This window comes from Notechis scutatus, chromosome 2 (genome assembly GCF_049901735.1).
Source record: "Notechis scutatus isolate UNSWTSFEM ecotype Mainland chromosome 2, rNotScu1.2, whole genome shotgun sequence".
Classification (NCBI taxonomy): Eukaryota; Metazoa; Chordata; class Lepidosauria; order Squamata; family Elapidae; genus Notechis; species Notechis scutatus.
In genome coordinates this window covers 5,947,263-5,964,232 of record NC_142010.1, presented here as the reverse complement: position 1 = coordinate 5,964,232, position 16,970 = coordinate 5,947,263, and the positions used below count along the sequence as shown (strand labels likewise).

General features: G+C 45.6%; 1 protein-coding gene across 1 annotated transcript in view; it reads right to left on the bottom strand.

Moving 5' to 3' along the window:
• Positions 1-16,970, bottom strand: part of NOTCH4 (notch receptor 4) — a 93,083-nt gene that overhangs the window by 25,853 nt on the left and 50,260 nt on the right. Inside the window, exons 9-17 of the mRNA XM_087953349.1 lie at positions 16,042-16,243; positions 13,412-13,557; positions 13,158-13,310; positions 11,830-11,978; positions 9,366-9,470; positions 8,432-8,519; positions 7,528-7,761; positions 4,147-4,259; positions 2,103-2,521 (exon numbers count right to left, since the gene is read on the bottom strand). Of these exons, the coding sequence (XP_087809475.1) occupies positions 2,103-2,521; positions 4,147-4,259; positions 7,528-7,761; positions 8,432-8,519; positions 9,366-9,470; positions 11,830-11,978; positions 13,158-13,310; positions 13,412-13,557; positions 16,042-16,243 (1,609 nt within the window). The remainder of the gene's footprint in view (positions 1-2,102; positions 2,522-4,146; positions 4,260-7,527; positions 7,762-8,431; positions 8,520-9,365; positions 9,471-11,829; positions 11,979-13,157; positions 13,311-13,411; positions 13,558-16,041; positions 16,244-16,970) is intronic.

Here is a 16,970-nt window from a genome sequence, read left to right as displayed (position 1 = left end):
TGTTTTACTTACTGGGGCTGCAGTCGAAAGTACGTTTTAGAGCTGTTTTCAAACGCACTGTGCGCACCAACAACCAGTTTGCTCACCGAACCAGCTGTTACACCGGTTGAACCCCACCACTGGTTAGAATGCAGTACTGCAAGTTACTTCTGCTGACTGCCGGCTGCCTGCAATTTGGCAGTTCAAATCCCACCAGGCTCAAGGTTGACTCGGCCTTCCATCCTTCCCAGGTGGGTAAAATGAGGACCCAGACTGTTGGGGGAAATAGGCTGCCTCTGTAAACCACTTAGAGAGGGCTGTGGAGCACTGTGAAGCGGTATATAAGTCTAAATGCTAGCGCTAGTGCTATCACTTCGGTGGGAAGGCAATAATATTCAATGAGCCTTTGGCATATAGCCATGCTGGCCACATGACTGTGGAAAAAGTATTTGGAAAACGCTGGCTCAATGCTCTCTAATGGTTTCTTTATTCTTTATTACAAATGTTTCTTTTCTTTTACCTACACTGAGAGCATTTGCATCAAGACAAATTCCTTGTGTGTCCAATCACACTTGACCAATAAAGAATCTGTTGTTCTGTTCTGTTCTATTCTATTCTATTCTATTCTATTCTATTCTATTCTATTCTATTCTATTCGTTATTCTATTCTATCTGTTATTCTATTCTATTCTATTCTATTCTATTCTATTCGTTATTCTATTCTATCTGTTATTCTATTCTATTCTATTCTATTCTATTCTATTCTATCTGTTATCTGTTATTCTATTCTGTTCTGTTATGTTATGTTATTCTATTCTATCTGTTATCTGTTATTCTATTCTGTTATCTGTTATTCTATTCTATTCTATTCTATTCTATTCTATTCTATTCTATTCTATTTTATCTGTTATCTGTTATTCTATTCTATTCTATTCTATTCTATTCTATTCTATCTCTTATCTGTTTTTATATTCTATCTGTTATCTGTTATTCTATTCTATTCTATCTGTTATCTGTTATTCTATTCTATTCTATTCTATTCTATTCTATTCTATTCTATCTGTTATCTGTTATTCTATTCTATTCTATTCTATCTGCTATCTGTTATTCTATTCTATCTGTTATCTGTTATTCTATTCTATTCTATCTGTTATCTGTTATTCTATTCTATTCTATCTGTTATCTGTTATCTGTTATCTGTTATCTTCTATTCTATTCTATTCTATTCTATTCTATTCTATTCTATTCTATTCTATTCTATTCCCTCAACCAAGAAAGAGAAATTAGTTCTGGGCCCTAGAGTCAGACACAACTGGACAGGGAAACCTTTAACTTTACCTTTACACAGCACAAGTGGTAGGTACGCATTTCTTTCCTGCTGTGTGTCAAGGCTGACTTGCTTTCATCGTTGCCTGCATCAGTTCTTGGAGCTACCAGCTGGCGCAGACTGTTTTCCCAAACCAAAAGTACCTAGTGTGATTGATGGACAATGAACTGTTGGTGGCCCAGGGGGTGAAAAGAGAGTTTTACCTCTGTGGGTTTTCACAGGAAAATCTCAGAGCTGACTTTGCTTCTAAGGTCAAGGTCAAGGTTCCCTCGCACATACGTGCTAGTCGTTCCTGACTCTAGGGGGCAGTGCTCATCTCCATTGCAAAGCCGAAGAGCCAGCGCTGTCCGAAGATGTCTCTGTGGTCATGTGACTAAATGCCAAAGGCGCACGGAACGCTGTTACCTTCCCACCAAAGTGGTCCCTATTTTTCTACTTGCATTTTTTTTTACATGCTTTCGAACTGCTAGGTTGGCAGAAGCCGGGACAAGTAACGGGAGCTCACTCCGTAACGGGCGCTAGGGATTCGGACCACTGAACTGCCAACCTTTCTGATTGACAAGCTCAGCATCTTAACCACTGAGCCACCGCGTCCCTACGACTTTGCTTCTGCTGTGCCTAAATGGATGTTTCAATAAAGTTTTACTCTTGGTAATTCCTAAGTGCCAGGAGTTACTTTTTGGGGAGGTGCCAAATAGGATGGTTGACACTATGTCGGGGGCGGGGGGAGCCTTTTCTGGCTGCACTACCCACCCACCAATCCCCCGATTCATGGTACCATCTGGGGATAACTCACTTGCACTCCTTCTGTGGAACGCAGTCAAATCCATCGTACAGGCACTCCTCGTTGTCACAATGGGACTCGCAGTGGCCATCTCGGAAAACCCGCTGGCACAGGTCTCGCTTCGGGCAGTTCTTCCAAGGATCGAGCAACCCCAGCGCACAGTCTCCCCCATCCCAGCTGGTCTCTGGAGAGCTGCAGATCCGGTCACAGTGGGCATCTCCTGCTAAGGACGGGCACCTGGAGAGCGAGGTGGCATTGGCAGCAGGGCAGGATGCTGCGGAACATGGAGGCCGGTGGCAGTCTGGCCCAGAGAAGCCTTCCATGCAGAGACATCGAGGTCCAGATGGGTGGGCAATGCAGACCCCTCCATTGTGGCAGTAGGAGGACCCACAAGATGGGGCGGGCAGGTCACAAGTCGATCCATCATAACCCTGGGGTAGAGGAGATCCTTTCTCAGTCTTGCTGGATTATTTTCATTCAAGTCACCGGCAATTGGGTGGCACCTCATTATTTTTCCCAATTAGCTCTTGGGTGGGTGCAGAAGCCAACCTTATGCTAGATCAGATCTTTGGCCCCATTCATCCAAAGAACACCCCATCTTCTTACTGTATTTACTCAGCGTTCCCTAAGCTCTGTCTGGGTGATGAAGCGAACAATTTCAAAATGAAAATTTAATGTAGAGAAAATTAAGGTCTTACACCTAGGCAAGAAAAACCAAAAGTACAGCAGCTGCCAAAAAAAGCCAACACAGTTCTAGGCTGCATTAACAGAGGGATAGAATCAAGGCCACGTGAAGTTTTAATACCACTTTATAAGGCTTTGGTAAGGCCACACTTGAGATATGGCATCCAGTTTTGGTCACCCTGATGTAAAAAGATGTTGAGAGTCTAGAAAAGAGTGCAGAGAAGAGCAACAAAGAGGATTAGGGGACTGGAGGCTAAAACATTTGAAGAGCGGTTGCTGGAACTGGGTATGCCTGGTCTAATGAAAAGAAGGGCTAGGGGAGGCATGATAGCAGTCTTCCAATATCTCAGGGGCCGCCACAAAGTAGAGGGAGTCAAGCTATCCTCCAAAGCACCAGAAGGCAAGACAAGAAGCAATGGGTGGAAACTAATCAAGGAGAGAAGCAACTTAGAACTAAGGAGAAATTTTCTGACAGCTAGAACAATTAATCAGTGGAACCACTTGCCTCCAGAAGTTGTGATTGCTCCAACACTGGAAGTTTTTAAAAAGATGTTGGATAACCATTTGTCTGAAGTGGTGTAGGGTTTCCTGTCTAGGCAGGGGGTTGGACTAGAAGACCTCCAAGGTCCCTTCCAACTCTTGTTATTCTATTCTATTCTACAGGTACAGACTAGGTGAAACCTGGCTCAAGAGTAGTAACTACAAGAGGGATCTTGGAGTCCTAGTGGACAATACTTAAATAAGGGCCAGCAGTGTGTAGCAGTGGTCAAAAAAAGCCAATCAACAGAGGGATAGAATTAAGACCATGTGAAGTGTTGGTAGTTCTTTATAAAGACCACACTTAGAATACTGCATCCAGTTTGGGTCACCCGAGTACATGTTGAGATTTTGGACAGAGTTCAGAGAAGAGCAACAAAGATGCTTAGGGGCCTAGAAGTTTTAACAAAGAATGATTGCAGGAACCGGAATATCTGGTCTAGTGAAAAGAAGAGAAAGAGGTGACATGATAACATTCTTCCAGTACTTGAAGGCTGCCACAAGGAAGAGGCCTTCTTTTCATGAAATTTAATGATTTTTTGGCAAATGGCTTTCCAAACTCTTCTTGAAAATCTCCAGTGTTGGGGCATCTACAACTTCTGGAGGCAAGTTGTTCCACTGATTAATTGTTCTCATTGTTGGCATCTATTCTCTGCCTCTCCATAGTTCTAGCTTGGTTCTTTCCTTCATAGGTTTCTTCTACCCATTGCTACTTATCCTGCCTTCGGGTGCTTTGGAAAATAGCTTGACTGCTTCTTCTTTGGGGCAACCCCTCAAATATTGGAAAACTTCTGCTCTTCAATTCTACTTTTTTTTTTCTCAGCCCCATTCATACCTGTGGACAATGGCAGGTGAATTCAAGAGGGTTCTTGGGCAGCACGCTACAGCTTCCACCATTAAGGCAAGGATTTGACTGGCAACTGTCAATCATTGATTCACACAGAAGTCCTGGAGGGAAAAACAAACACAGTGTCAAAGAGTTTGTGCTCATTTTTACTTCGGTTGGTTTCTTCTTTGCAATCTACTAGCATTGTCCCTTCCTTTTTTCTAAACCTCTGGCAATTTGATCTTAGCAGTGTCTGCTACAAGGCCAGTTTCTGATGATTTGTATGTAGTTCTCCACCTACGACCACAATGGAACCCAAATTTTGGTTGCTAAGGAAGATAGCTATGAGGGGACTTTTCCCCAAGTTAAGACCTTCCTTGCCACAGTTGTGAAGGGAATCGCTGCAGTTGTTAACGTCAAGATTCCGGCAGTTACTCCAATTAAATCACGAGCTTCGAGCCACACTCCCAAAACTAAACAGGATTTATTTGATGTTAACATTCTACGTCTGGCACTAACCTGGGCGTAGCCAACTCTGAGATACGTAATTCACTGTCACCCTTGATCCTGCTTTTCCCCCCACCCCTCTGGGTGTATCATCCAACGAAAAATGTCCATAACCAATAGAGTCATCAATCATGTTCTCCAATTAGTTTTTTGCACGGCAGAAGCTTCAGTCATCTAATCCAGGGGTCCCCAACCACCGGTCTGCGGACCGGTACCGGTCCGCGGAACAAGTCCTACCGGGCCGCTGGCTTGCTGGGCGCCGCCTTCTTTTTTTGATGAAAAAGTGCTTCCGGTGAGCTTTTCCGGGTAGAAAGCTCACCGGAAGCACGTTTTCATCAAAAAGATGGCGGCGCCAGCGCTTCGGTGAGCTTTTCAGAAAGCCACCGAGAGCATCAAAAAGCCATTTCGCCGGCCGAAAGCTCACCGGAAGCACTTTTTCATCAAAAAAGATGGTGGCGCCCAGCTGATGCCGGTGAAAGCCATTTCATCAAAAGATGGTGGCGCCCAGCTGATGCCGGTACCGGGCCGCGGCGTAAAAAAGGTTGGGGATCACTGATCTAATCAGTCTTTGAAGAAAATATGAATGGAATGTACTTTCGATTCCACACTGTTGCCTGCTCTTTGAAACTCCTCCCCCCCTTCTTTCTGTTGTCAACTATAAAACGTGTATACAAAATGTTTTATGAGTTGACAGTTAAATTGGTAACACAGTTGTTAAGAAGTGAGTCTGGCTTCCCCACTGACTTTGCTCATCAGAAAGCCACAAAAGGGCATCCCATGACCCCGGGACCCTGCAACTGTCATAAATATGAGCCAGTTGCCAAGAGTCCAAATGTTGATCATGTGACTGTGGGGATGCTGCAGGAGTTGTTAAGTGTGAAAAACGGCCGTAAGTCACTCTTTTCAGTGCTGTTGTAATTTTGGAAAGGTCACTAAATGAATGGTTACCAGTCAAGAAAAATTAGGAAAAAAAATAGAATTCTTTATTGGCCAAGTGTGATTTGGACCCACAAGGAATTTGCTTACTGGGCCTCAGCGAAGCCTCTTGGTGAGGTAAATACATCAGTGTGGGGGGAGGGGGATCAGCTCAGGGGTGGGAGGCTACCAGTCCGGCCTGGTTCTATAGAACCGGTAGTTCTAAAGAGCAGCTGACACCAAACCGGTTTGCACACCCGCCCGGGCTCTTGGCTGTCCTTTATTTCCTGCTTTTTCAACCTTGCACGGCACAGCTGAGGTTGAAAAAGCAGGAAAGAAGAGGATTTTCAAACGTTGCGCGCCCGCCCTCCCCCTCCCCACCAGAGGTGGTATTCAGCAGTTCTGACCAGTTCTGTAGAACCGGTAGCGGAAATTTTGAGTCATTCAGAGAACCGGCAAATCCCAGCCCTGACTGACCCCACCCCCATCTATTCTCTGCCTCCCGAGTCCCAGCTGATTGGTTGGGTCTTCTTTGGTTGCCCTGCATAGGATAACGGAGCTGCAAAGCAGGTCAGTGGCGGGGGGGGGAGAATGGGATTTTGCAGTAACCTTCCCCTGCTATGCCCACCAAGCCACGTCCACAGAACCGGTAGTAAAAAATTTTTGAATCCCATCACTGCTCCCTGCCCACTCACTCTTTACCTGGCTAACTTGCCTGCTAAGTTGCTATTTTTCCTTTTTGTTTCTTCCTGACCATCAGCTGTTCTGCCGTGCCAGGAGATTTAGATTAGCTAGAAAGCAGGAAATCGTTGCATTTCTTGCTTTCTAGCTAATCTAAAAGCAGAGCCGAACCTTCCTTAGGACTGAAGCTTCTATATTTCAGGGCAGACTCGGGCAATAGATTGCAGAACTCAATCTGTCTGCTTGCTTCACCTGATTTTGGGTAAAAGTTGTTCTTTTTTAAATAAAAAAAATTCAATATTTACATAAATATTTACCATGTTTACATACAAGCCACGCCCAGCCAGTCACATGACCACCAACCCACACCCACAAATTAGGCCATGCCCACAGAACCGGTTGTTAAGACATTTGAATCCAACCCTTGGATCAGCTGTGCAGCGCGATTAAGACTAGCTAGAAAGCAAGAAATCTGGTGATTTCCTGATTTCTAGCTAATCTAAATTGTGCGGCACAGCTGATAGTTGGAAATATTGTTTTGGCCATTTTTTATTACCCGATTGTCCAAACTGGGCTGAACCAGTAGAATACCACCACTGGAAGAAAAGGAAAAATTTAGCTTTTAATTAGGTGAAAGCCGTGGGAACTTTCAGAGTTGGCTTTCACCATTCGTGCCAATATGATGTGTCCAATAAAACTGTTCTTTGAGGAATTTGCCCTGTCTACTTTCTATGGGTGCATTACTTGGAACCGTGACAGACGTACTGCAGGCTGGCTCTGCCCACTGCCAGGAATTCGATCCTTACTGGCTCAAGGTAGACTCAGCCTTCTATTCTTCCAAGGTCGGTAAAATGAGGACCCACATTGATGGGAGCAGTGTGCTGACTCTGTAAGTCGCTTAGAAAGGGCTGTAAAGCTCTGTGAAGAGGTATATAAGTCTAAGTGCTCTTGCTAAGTGCTAAATGCCAGTTTGGGCAAAATGTGACCACAGGACACTGCAAACGGCCATAAATGTGAGCCTGTTACTGAGTCCTCTCACTTCTGTTTCTTTTAAGAGCCGTGATGGCATGGGGGTTAGAATGCAGTATTGCCGGCTAATCCTGCCGACTGCCAGCAGTTCAATTCTGACCGGCTCAAAGTTGACTCAGCATTCTATCCTTCTGAGATTGGTAAAATGAGGAGCCAGATTCTTGGGGGAATGTGCTGACTCTATGAACTGCTTAGAGAGATCTGTAAAGCATTATGAAGCGGTGTATAAGTACTATTGCTCTAGTGCTATCACCTTACCTGAATATCCAGGGTTGCAGAGACAGTGGAAACCATGTTCATCAGATTGGCAGCTCTGGGACCCCGGCCGGTGGCAAGGCTGGGAGAAGCAGGCATCCACCACCCCCTGACACCTTTCTCCCACATATCCAGGGGGGCAGATGCACAAAAACCCCTCAGGCTGAGCCACACAGGTCCCACCATAGTAGCAGGGAGGGCTGGCTAGAGAGCAGGGATCCAGGTGACAATTGGGTCCTGGAAGGACAAAAAGAACCGTCAGATTCCTCTGTTCTTCACCCATACAGTCAACCTCATTAGCTTTCATTTTGTTTTAGGAAAAAGGTCCTTTTCATTAAAATGATGAGAGGCTGGGTTGGGAGAAACAGTAGGGGTCCAAACTGGCAACACAGTTGTGTGATCAAAGCACAAAGAGCGGCTCTAATACAGTGTTTCCCAACATCAGCCATTTTAAGCTGTGTCAACTTCAACTCCCAGAATTCGCCAACTGGGGAATTCTGGGAGTTTGAAGTCCACACAGTTTAAAATGGCTGACATTGAGAAACATTTGATGACTCCAATAAATCACTCTGGGTGGATACAAAATACTTATATCCCTAAGAGATCAATTATCAGTTATATTATTTTATATAGTGATATATAACCCCCTTTGGGGAGTATCCTGCAAGCATTGGTTCTTTTGTACTGTGTGGGGTACATACTCCATTTTTCCTGGGCTGACGTGGCAGCTCATTCCCAGCCCCATTTGGGGCATAGAATTTATTACCTCAAATTATCTTAATACGGGGTGTTCCACCTGGGGCTTGACTCCCCGTCAGGCCTTCTGTCACTTTGATTGTAGGAGTCGGTTAATTGTTGCTGTTGGCTCTGTGTGTTTTGCTCAGGCCTACACAAATCTCTCCCTCACCTTTTGTTCCTGGCGGACACAAGCATCGAAAACCGTCTGCCGTCTTGGTACAGGTTCCTCCATTGAGACAATTTTGTGTTGGCGGGCACTGGAAGGAGAGAGTGGTCAGCAGTTTCATCACTGCAGTCCTCAACTTACAACAATTCGTTTAGGGATCGTTCAAAGTCACAATGTCAGTGAAAAAAGCAACACATGACCATTTTTCACACTTACGACCATTGCCGTATCCCCATGGCCACATGTGTCAACTAAAAAAATACTTCTTTGGTCTTTGTAGTTGCCAGCAGAAAGGGAGTGGGGGAAAGCAGTGCATTCCTTAAATGCTTCAGATAATCGCCTTGGCAGCCAAAGCTGTTGGCGCACAAGATTATTACTGGAGAGCATGATTGAGGACTCTTGGCTATGGATGTGTCTCATTGGAGAATATATATCCAGGGGGTGGGGGGAAGACCAGGGTCAAGGGTTAAATGAATGATGTGTCAGAGTCTGCTGCAATCAGGAAACACCAACATATTAACTCCTAATAAATCAATCTTTTTTTACTCTGAGAGATGTGGCTAGAGACTTATGATTTGAATGTTGGTGCATGTCCTGACAGCGTGATGCTTGGCGACTGACTCGTATTATGATGGTTGCGAGGTCTTGGAGTGTCGTGCCAACACTTTTGCAACCTTCTGACAAGCGAAGTCCGTGGGGAAGCCAGATTCAGTTAACAACCGTGTTACTAACCTAACAACTGCAGTGATTCACTTAACAATGGTGGCAAGAAAAGTTGTAAAATGGAGCAAAACTCACTTAACCACTTAGCCACAGAAACGTTGGGCTCAATTGTGGTTGTACGTCGAGGACTACTTTCAGTAGCAATAAAATCCGAGAACCCTGGACCTGGGACCACAGTATTTAAGCAAACGAGTCCAATTCAAGTATCACTTACAGAAGCCTGGTCAGTTTCTCCGAGGACACGTCCAGCAAAGGGGAGCCTGTTTCCCTTGTCTCTCGGTTCCACTGTAGACCTGATCTTAGGATTAAGACGTTTTACCTAAAATTTAAGCCAAATTGAGCAACACAAATGACTGGAAAGGAAGTCAAAAAAAAAGGACTGGAAACGAGGAACCGGGTATGTTCCTGGGTGGAGCAGAGCAAGTATAACCAGGGGTGGGCTTCAAACATTTTAGCAATGGTTTCTTCTGCCTAGTTGTTGCGTGAGTGTGGCCATGGTGGGCGTGGCCTAGTTGGCCTCCTACACCATGGTGTGTGTGTGTGGGGGGGGGCGTTTTTGCCCTCCCTGACTCCAGAGGCTTTCCTCGAGCCTCCAGGAGGGTGAAAACGGCCTCCCTGAGGTCCAGAGACTCTCTGGAAGCTGAAAATGGGCCCGTTTCTGGCTTTCCTGAACTTCTGGGAGGCCCATTTTTCTCCCAGGCCTCTGAGAGGACAAAATGGCCTCCCCCGAGCTTTGAAGGCCCTCAGGAAGCCAGAAACAGGCCCATTTCTGGACTTCCGGAAGTTCCAGAAGGGCCATTTTTCACCCTCCCAGAGCCTCCGCATGCACCCTGCACTTACCTGCATCCAAAATGGGCCACGTGGGGACTCCTGGGAGGGGTGGGTGGGGCCAGCCCGGAGTGGGATTTGGGGGTTCTCTGAACTGTGAAGAATCTTAGCTAGCGGCTCTCCCGAACCCCTGCGAACCCCCAGCAACCCAGGCCTGAGTATAACACCACCAACCAGATGCATTTTAAACAGCTGCTTGCTTTGCAGACCAACATCAAAGCTCCTTGAATGGATTTCCATGCAATGACATTTTCTCTGCTCATTCCTGGAGGGGCAGCTATGGTTAAAAGGGTACAGGGTGGGATTTGGCCGGTTTGGACCGGTTTGGGCGAACTGGGTGTTAAATTTACATCTGTTATGCCAAACAGGTAGTTGAACCAACTGGCTGGCCTCGCCCACCCCACCCCTCCCCTCCCAGGAGTCTCCACATGGCCCGTTTTGGATGCAGGTAAGTGCAGGGTCCATGTGGAGGCTCTGGGAGGGTGAAAAACGGCCCTCCTGGAACTTCCGGAAGTCCAGAAATGGGCCTGTTTCCGGCTTCCTGAAGGCCTTCAAAGCTCAGGGGAGGCCATTTTGTCCTCCCAGAGGCCTGAGGGAAGCCCCCGGACTCTGGGGAAGGTTAAAAATGGCCCTCCTGTAAGTTCCAGAAGTCCAGAAACGGGCCTGTGTCCAGGTTTCAGAGGGCCTCTGGAGCTCGGGGGAGGCCATTTTTGACCTCCCAGAAGCCTGAGGGAAGCCTCTGGAGCCTGTGGAGGGCAAAAAACGAGCCTCCCTGAAGTTCCAGTAGGCCATGCCCACCATGGCCATGCCCCACGCAGCAACCAGGCAGAGAACCGGTTGCTGGGATTTTTGAATCCCACCCTTGACCGGGTTGCATTCCCTCCTTGAGACTTTCAAGGGTCTATCACAGCGATGGCAAAACTATGACACATGCGTCAGAAGTGACACATCCTGTTTGGGGGACAGGCCAGCGATTGTCCACACCCGACCATTATTTTCAAAAGCATGTTCTCATGCAATTTTTGGAGGTCGTGGAGGCTGTGTGGGCGAATGGGGTGTACTCTTGCGTGGCCTCCAGAGCCTCTAAAAATTGTGTGCGAATGGGACATTGCCTTTGTACAATTTTTGAAGGCTGTGGAGGCCAACTGACAATGAGGTGGCCTCATTGTACAGCCTTCAAACCGTCCGGAATTTGTACAAGAGGACTATGTTCTCATGCAACCTCCAGAGCCCTGGAAATGAGTTTGTTTTAGCTATATGTCATTTTTGTAATTATTTGACATTTCTTTATAAAGTACATAGCAGGAGCCACGGCGGCGCAGGGGTTAGAGTTGCAGTACTAAAGGCTACTTCTGCTGACTATCGGCTGCTTGCAATTTGGCAGTTCAAATCTCACCAGGCTCAAGGTTGACTCAGCCTTCCATCCTTCCGAGGTGGGTAAAATGAGGAGCCAGATTGTTGGGGGCAACAGGTTGACTCTGTAAATCGCTTAGAGAGGGCTGTAAAGCACTGCGAAGCAGTATATAAGTCTAAGTGCTATTGCTGTTGCTAGTACCACACAATTTGACTATTTCTTTTTATATAAATGATCTTATAGAGAATTCTCTTTTGTTTGGGGAAGGGGGGAATGACACACCGGCAGAGTCAAATTAGGCATATCCCAACATTTTGAGGTGCCCGCACTCACTGATCTATCAGGTAGATGCCATCACCCACCTGATAGATGAGATTGAACAACCATTTGTCTGAAATGATATAGGGTTTCCTGATTGAGCTGGGGGTGGGACTAGAAGACCTCCAAGGTCCCTTTCCAGCTCTGTTATTCTGTTACCTCTGTGTTCTAAACTCACCTGGCAACCACCTTCTCCGCTCTGCTCCGTGCAGTTGTCTCTGTTCTGCTTGGTCCTGTGTTGGCATCGGGGGCCACCCCATCCTGGAGGGCAGAGGCAGTGGGGCGCAGACTCTTTCACTCTGCATTGGCCTCCGTTCTTGCAGGCATCTGAGGCATGTGGTAGAAAGAAACAAATAGGGAGACCCAAGTTGTCAGGCATTCAGCTCAGGAAGGGTTTTGGGATGCCACCTGCTCATTCAGGAGCATTCTGCAATGTGTGGGGGAAATGCTACAAATTTAGAATTTCGGCATTTGAGCCTTTCTAGTTAGTGATAAAGCCCCATTTCCTGGCTATATCGCTAACTAGCCAAGTATTTTGTTCCTAAAAGGTAAAGGTTCCCCTCACACATCCGTGCTAGTCGTTTCCGGCTCTAGGGGGCAGTGCTCATCTCCCTTACAAAGCCGAAGAGCCAGCGCTGTCCGGAGATGTCTCCATGATCATGTGGCTGGCATGACTAAATGCCGAAGGCGCACCGAATGCTGTTACCTTCCCACCAAAGGTGGTTCCTATTTTCCTACTTGCATTTTTACATGCTTTCGAACTGCTAGGTTGGCAGAAGCTGGGACAGAAGTAACAGGAGCTCGCTCCATTATGCGGCGCTAGGGATTTGAACCACCGAACTGCTGACCTTTCTGATCGACAAGCATCTTAGCCACCGTGCAAAACGTAATCACCGAACCGGTAGTAACACCGGTTGAATCCCACCCCTGGTGTATTCCATCACATAAAGCAGGTTTTTTTTTTCAAACTGAGCTATATCGGTGGACTCCCAGAATTCCCCAGTCAGCATGGAGTTGAAAGTCCAACCAGAGGTGGCATTCAGCAAGTTCTGACCAGTTCTGGAGAACCGGTAGCGGACATTTTGAGTAGTTCGGAGAACTGGCAAATACCACCTCTGACTGGCCACGCCTCCATCTATTCTCTGCCTCCTGAGTCCCAGTTGATCGGCTGGGTCTCCTTTGGTTGCCCTGCAGAGGAGAACAGAGCTGGAAAGCAGGTTAGTGGGGAGGGGAGGGAATGGGATTTTTCAGTATCCTTCCCCTGCCACACCCAACAAGCCACGCCCACAGAAAGGGTAGCAAAATAAATTGAATCCCACCACTGGGTCCAACCATCCTAAAAAGTTGCCCAATTTGAAAAACACTAAGATAATATATAATATAAAAACACTAACATTATATATTATATAAATATTCCCAAACCTGTTAACGTGTGTTTTTGCAGGGCAACGACATGTGAGAGAATTGTTTAAGAGCGCAGAGCTGCTGATGCTGCTAGATACTCACAGCCTGAGCAAAGGTCCAGAGTAACCTGGCATTTGGATCCTGAATAACCTCTGGGGCAGATGCAATGAAAACTTCCAGGGCTGTTAAGACAAGTTCCAGAATTCAAACAGGGGCTCGAAGAGCATTCGTCCGCGTCTGCATCGCACGCTGCCCCTGCGAGGGACGGAAGAGTCAATGATCTGGGGAGGAGCCGTTGTGCCTGAGAGCTGCCGGGCCGCCCAAAGGAGGAACTGACAGATTCAGACTGTTGTTACCTACGTAGCCGCTGGGGCAGAGGCACTGGAAGGATCCCTGGCGGCTCAAGCAAGTAGCCCTCTGGTGGCACGGGCTGGAATGGCAAGCATTCACCTCTGCCTCGCACGTCCGGCCGGTCCATCCAGGTGAACAGGTACAAAGCGGACTTGGAGAAAAGAAGGGGGGAGAGAGCAAATGGTTTTATTTTATATTTTATTTTTCCATTTGTTATTTTATTTTATTATTTATTCATTTTGTTTTAGATGTTAGATTATTTTAGATTCATTTTATTTTTTTATTTTAGATTTTGTTTTATTATTAATTTTATTTTTAACATTTTAAATTTTTTTGGATATTTTATTTTTATTTTATTTGATATTTTATTATTAATCTGATAATATTTGATATTATTTGATATTTTATTTGATATTTGATATTTTGATATTTGACATTTGATCTTTTATTTTTATTTGATCTTTTATTTTACATTTTTATTTTATATTTTATTTTATTAACAGGTTACACAGTGTCCTACCTCATGGCCATGGTGAACCTGAAATGGTTCCAGTTAGCCTTATTCTTGAGCTGTGATGGCAAATCTACGGCACGCGTGCCACAGGTTGAACCCCAGGCAAACTTACCTCACTGCACATGCGCGCGCCTCCCAGCTGATTTTCGGGCCTTTTTTTTTGGCCTCCCAGAGGCTCAAGGGAAGCCTCTGCAGCCTTTGCAGGCCAAAAAACAGGCTCATTTCATCACTTCCTGTATTTCTGGAAATACCAGAAGTGATGAAACGAGCCCATTTTTCAGCCTCCAAAGGCTGCAGAGGCTTCCCTGGAGCCCCTGGGAGGCTGAAAAAGGCCTGAAAATCATCTGGGAGGCGTGCACATGTGCAGTGCAGGTAAGGGGGAGGCGGGGGGATCACACGTGCATGTGCAGGGGGTGTGGGGGGTGTGCATGCATTGCCTTCTGGGTGTTGGCATGCGAGCGAGAGCACAATTTTTGGCACAGGAGCCCAAAAAGTTTAGCCCCCACTGTTCTACAGGAATTTTGTCATATTATTGCAGAAGAATGACAGTGAAATCACAGCTTCACAGACCAAATTGGGGAGGGGGTTTATGTCATCTGCAGGCCTTTATTAAAGGCCAGCATACTCCCCATTGCAAGTTGCCTGACGTAGCTCCTAATAGGATGCAAATTATGCAAATTAGGTCATGCATGGCTATTTATGTAAATTATGCTGTGATACAAATGATGTTGATTGACACAAATGATTATGGAGGGCTATTTGCATAAAGATGCTGCGATGCTAATTAAAGGGAATTGTGCCAATAGGGTGCATTTGTTTCGCATCTCTTTTAAAAGGCTTGACTGGATTCGTTCAGATGCATACGGTCTCCTCAGGGGCCCTTTGTGGAATTGCTTGGTTGGAAGTTTCAGCGGGTTTGACATCCGTTAAGCTGGAGAGAGCATTAAACGGAGGTTCTATTCTAGGATTTGGGAAGATAAAATTTTATATATATATATCGGTAGTCCTTGACTTACGACCATCATTGGTGTTCTGACCCAGGGTTAGCAGAACCAAGAAACAGACTCCTTGTCCCGAAAACCCCCTTTTTATTTAGTTCCTGTGAATTCATGGCATTCACACACAGAAAAGCCCCTTCAATCATCCTTCCAAGGGTTAATTCAAGTACAGACATTATCGGTGGCCGAGAGCTTCCAGTTGCAAAGCTGTAAATTAATTCCTGGCAAGGAATCGGTGAGTCTCCTTGCAGACAGTTGGTCATTTGCGTCCTTTTAGAGGGTGGTTGAGGCCACTTAAGAGATTTATGTCATTGTCACCTGACTAATGCAAATGCACCGATAAAAATCCAAGTGGCCTCAACGACTCTCTGCAAGGAATATAAATCCTTCCATTCCCCACCATCCAGTCTTAGCTGAAGATGCTTCTTGGATGAGAAGTGAAACGTCTTCAGAGAGGAAAAAACAAGAAAGTGCAGTTGCCTCCTGAAAAAGGCACCTTTGGGACAACCATGACCTGGATGAATGAGAATCTCTACAGACTTTTGGTGTGTTCTAGTTCTCACAGAGTTTAGAGGGAAGGCGGAGAGAGAACGCCACTGAGACTTGCAGGGTTCTGTTCCTATAACCTTATAATAAATGTACATTTATTTTACTTTAATAAAAGTACTGTCAACTCGTAAATCATTCCTATGCCAGTTTCCAAGTTGCCATAAGGAGGAGAGGGGGAAAGGCCTGAGGGAGCAGTGCGGCAGGTGAAGGCCGTAAGCACATTCCACGCTTCTCTTGTGGAGATTGTAGCCTAGGCTACTGGATCTTCTGCCCTTAAAATGTGTGATTGATTACACCCAGACCGTGTTTTGTTGGAGAATCTGATTTATGACACACCCAGCCGGGGAGAACAAGGTAATAGATGATAGTAAATTATATGTCTCAGAGTTGGCTTCATATGGGTTAGTGCCGGACATGTTGCTCCTAATAAATCTTTTGGATTCTTTTGAAGCTTGGTTTGAGGCTCATGATTTATTAGAGCAATAATCGTCAGAACAAGTACATTTATATTTACATGCATGGCTTTGGTTTCCTAGTCCAGTCTACCTTGAAGAACTGACAGATCCATCCTTACCCGGATTCTGTTCCGTGGCAACTGCCTCCATTAAGGCACTGAAATGCCCAACAAGGGTCAGTGAATTCCTTGCAGAGAGGTCCTGTGAATCCTGGAGCGCAAACACAGGTGAAGGAGCCGGGGACATTCACACAGGTTCCATGCTCGCAAGGGGCACCACGACAGAAATCAACATCTCTCTCACACTGAAGTCCCTCGAAACCTGGGGACAAAATGTTGACACCATCAATCTTCTTCTGCCTTTTATCTGACCCTTATCCAAAGGTTATTCTGCCCCAACTCAGAAAGCTCAGGCTGCCCCAGGAGCCGCTGATGATAGAGGTCTACAAAGGAATGATTGAGTCTGTCATTTGTATCTCTGTAACCATCCGGTTTGGCACAGCTACCAAACAGGGACAGGCAAACAAACTTCAATGGAGACTTAGGACTGCAGAAAAAAACAATTGCAACCAGCTTGTTGAGGACCTGTATACTGCGGGAGCCAGAAAGAAGGCTGTGAAAATTTTTACAGATCCCCTCACATCCTGGACATAAACTGTTTCAACTTCTTCCCTCAAGATGACACCAAAACAACCAAAGACAATTTTCTCTCCATGCTATTGCTCTGCTAAACAACTGTAGTAAGCTCCCCCCTCCGGTTAAATGTTCTTTATTCTTAATATTAAGAGAGGCAGAATGTTCTATTTCCCCAAAGGAGAAATGGAGAAAACATGTTCTTAAAGGCAGAAAGCAGTCTTTTTTTTCTTTCTTTTTTTTAAATTTATTTTTATTGCACATTTTCCAACATTTACACAAATTTCCAATCTTTACAGCATTTCAGTATCGGTATCACTCATAGTTATATATTAGTATTTTCATTTCTCTTCCTTTCTTCTTATACACTATTCTTATAATAATATTCTTACACATATATTTTGCCTTTTCACAAA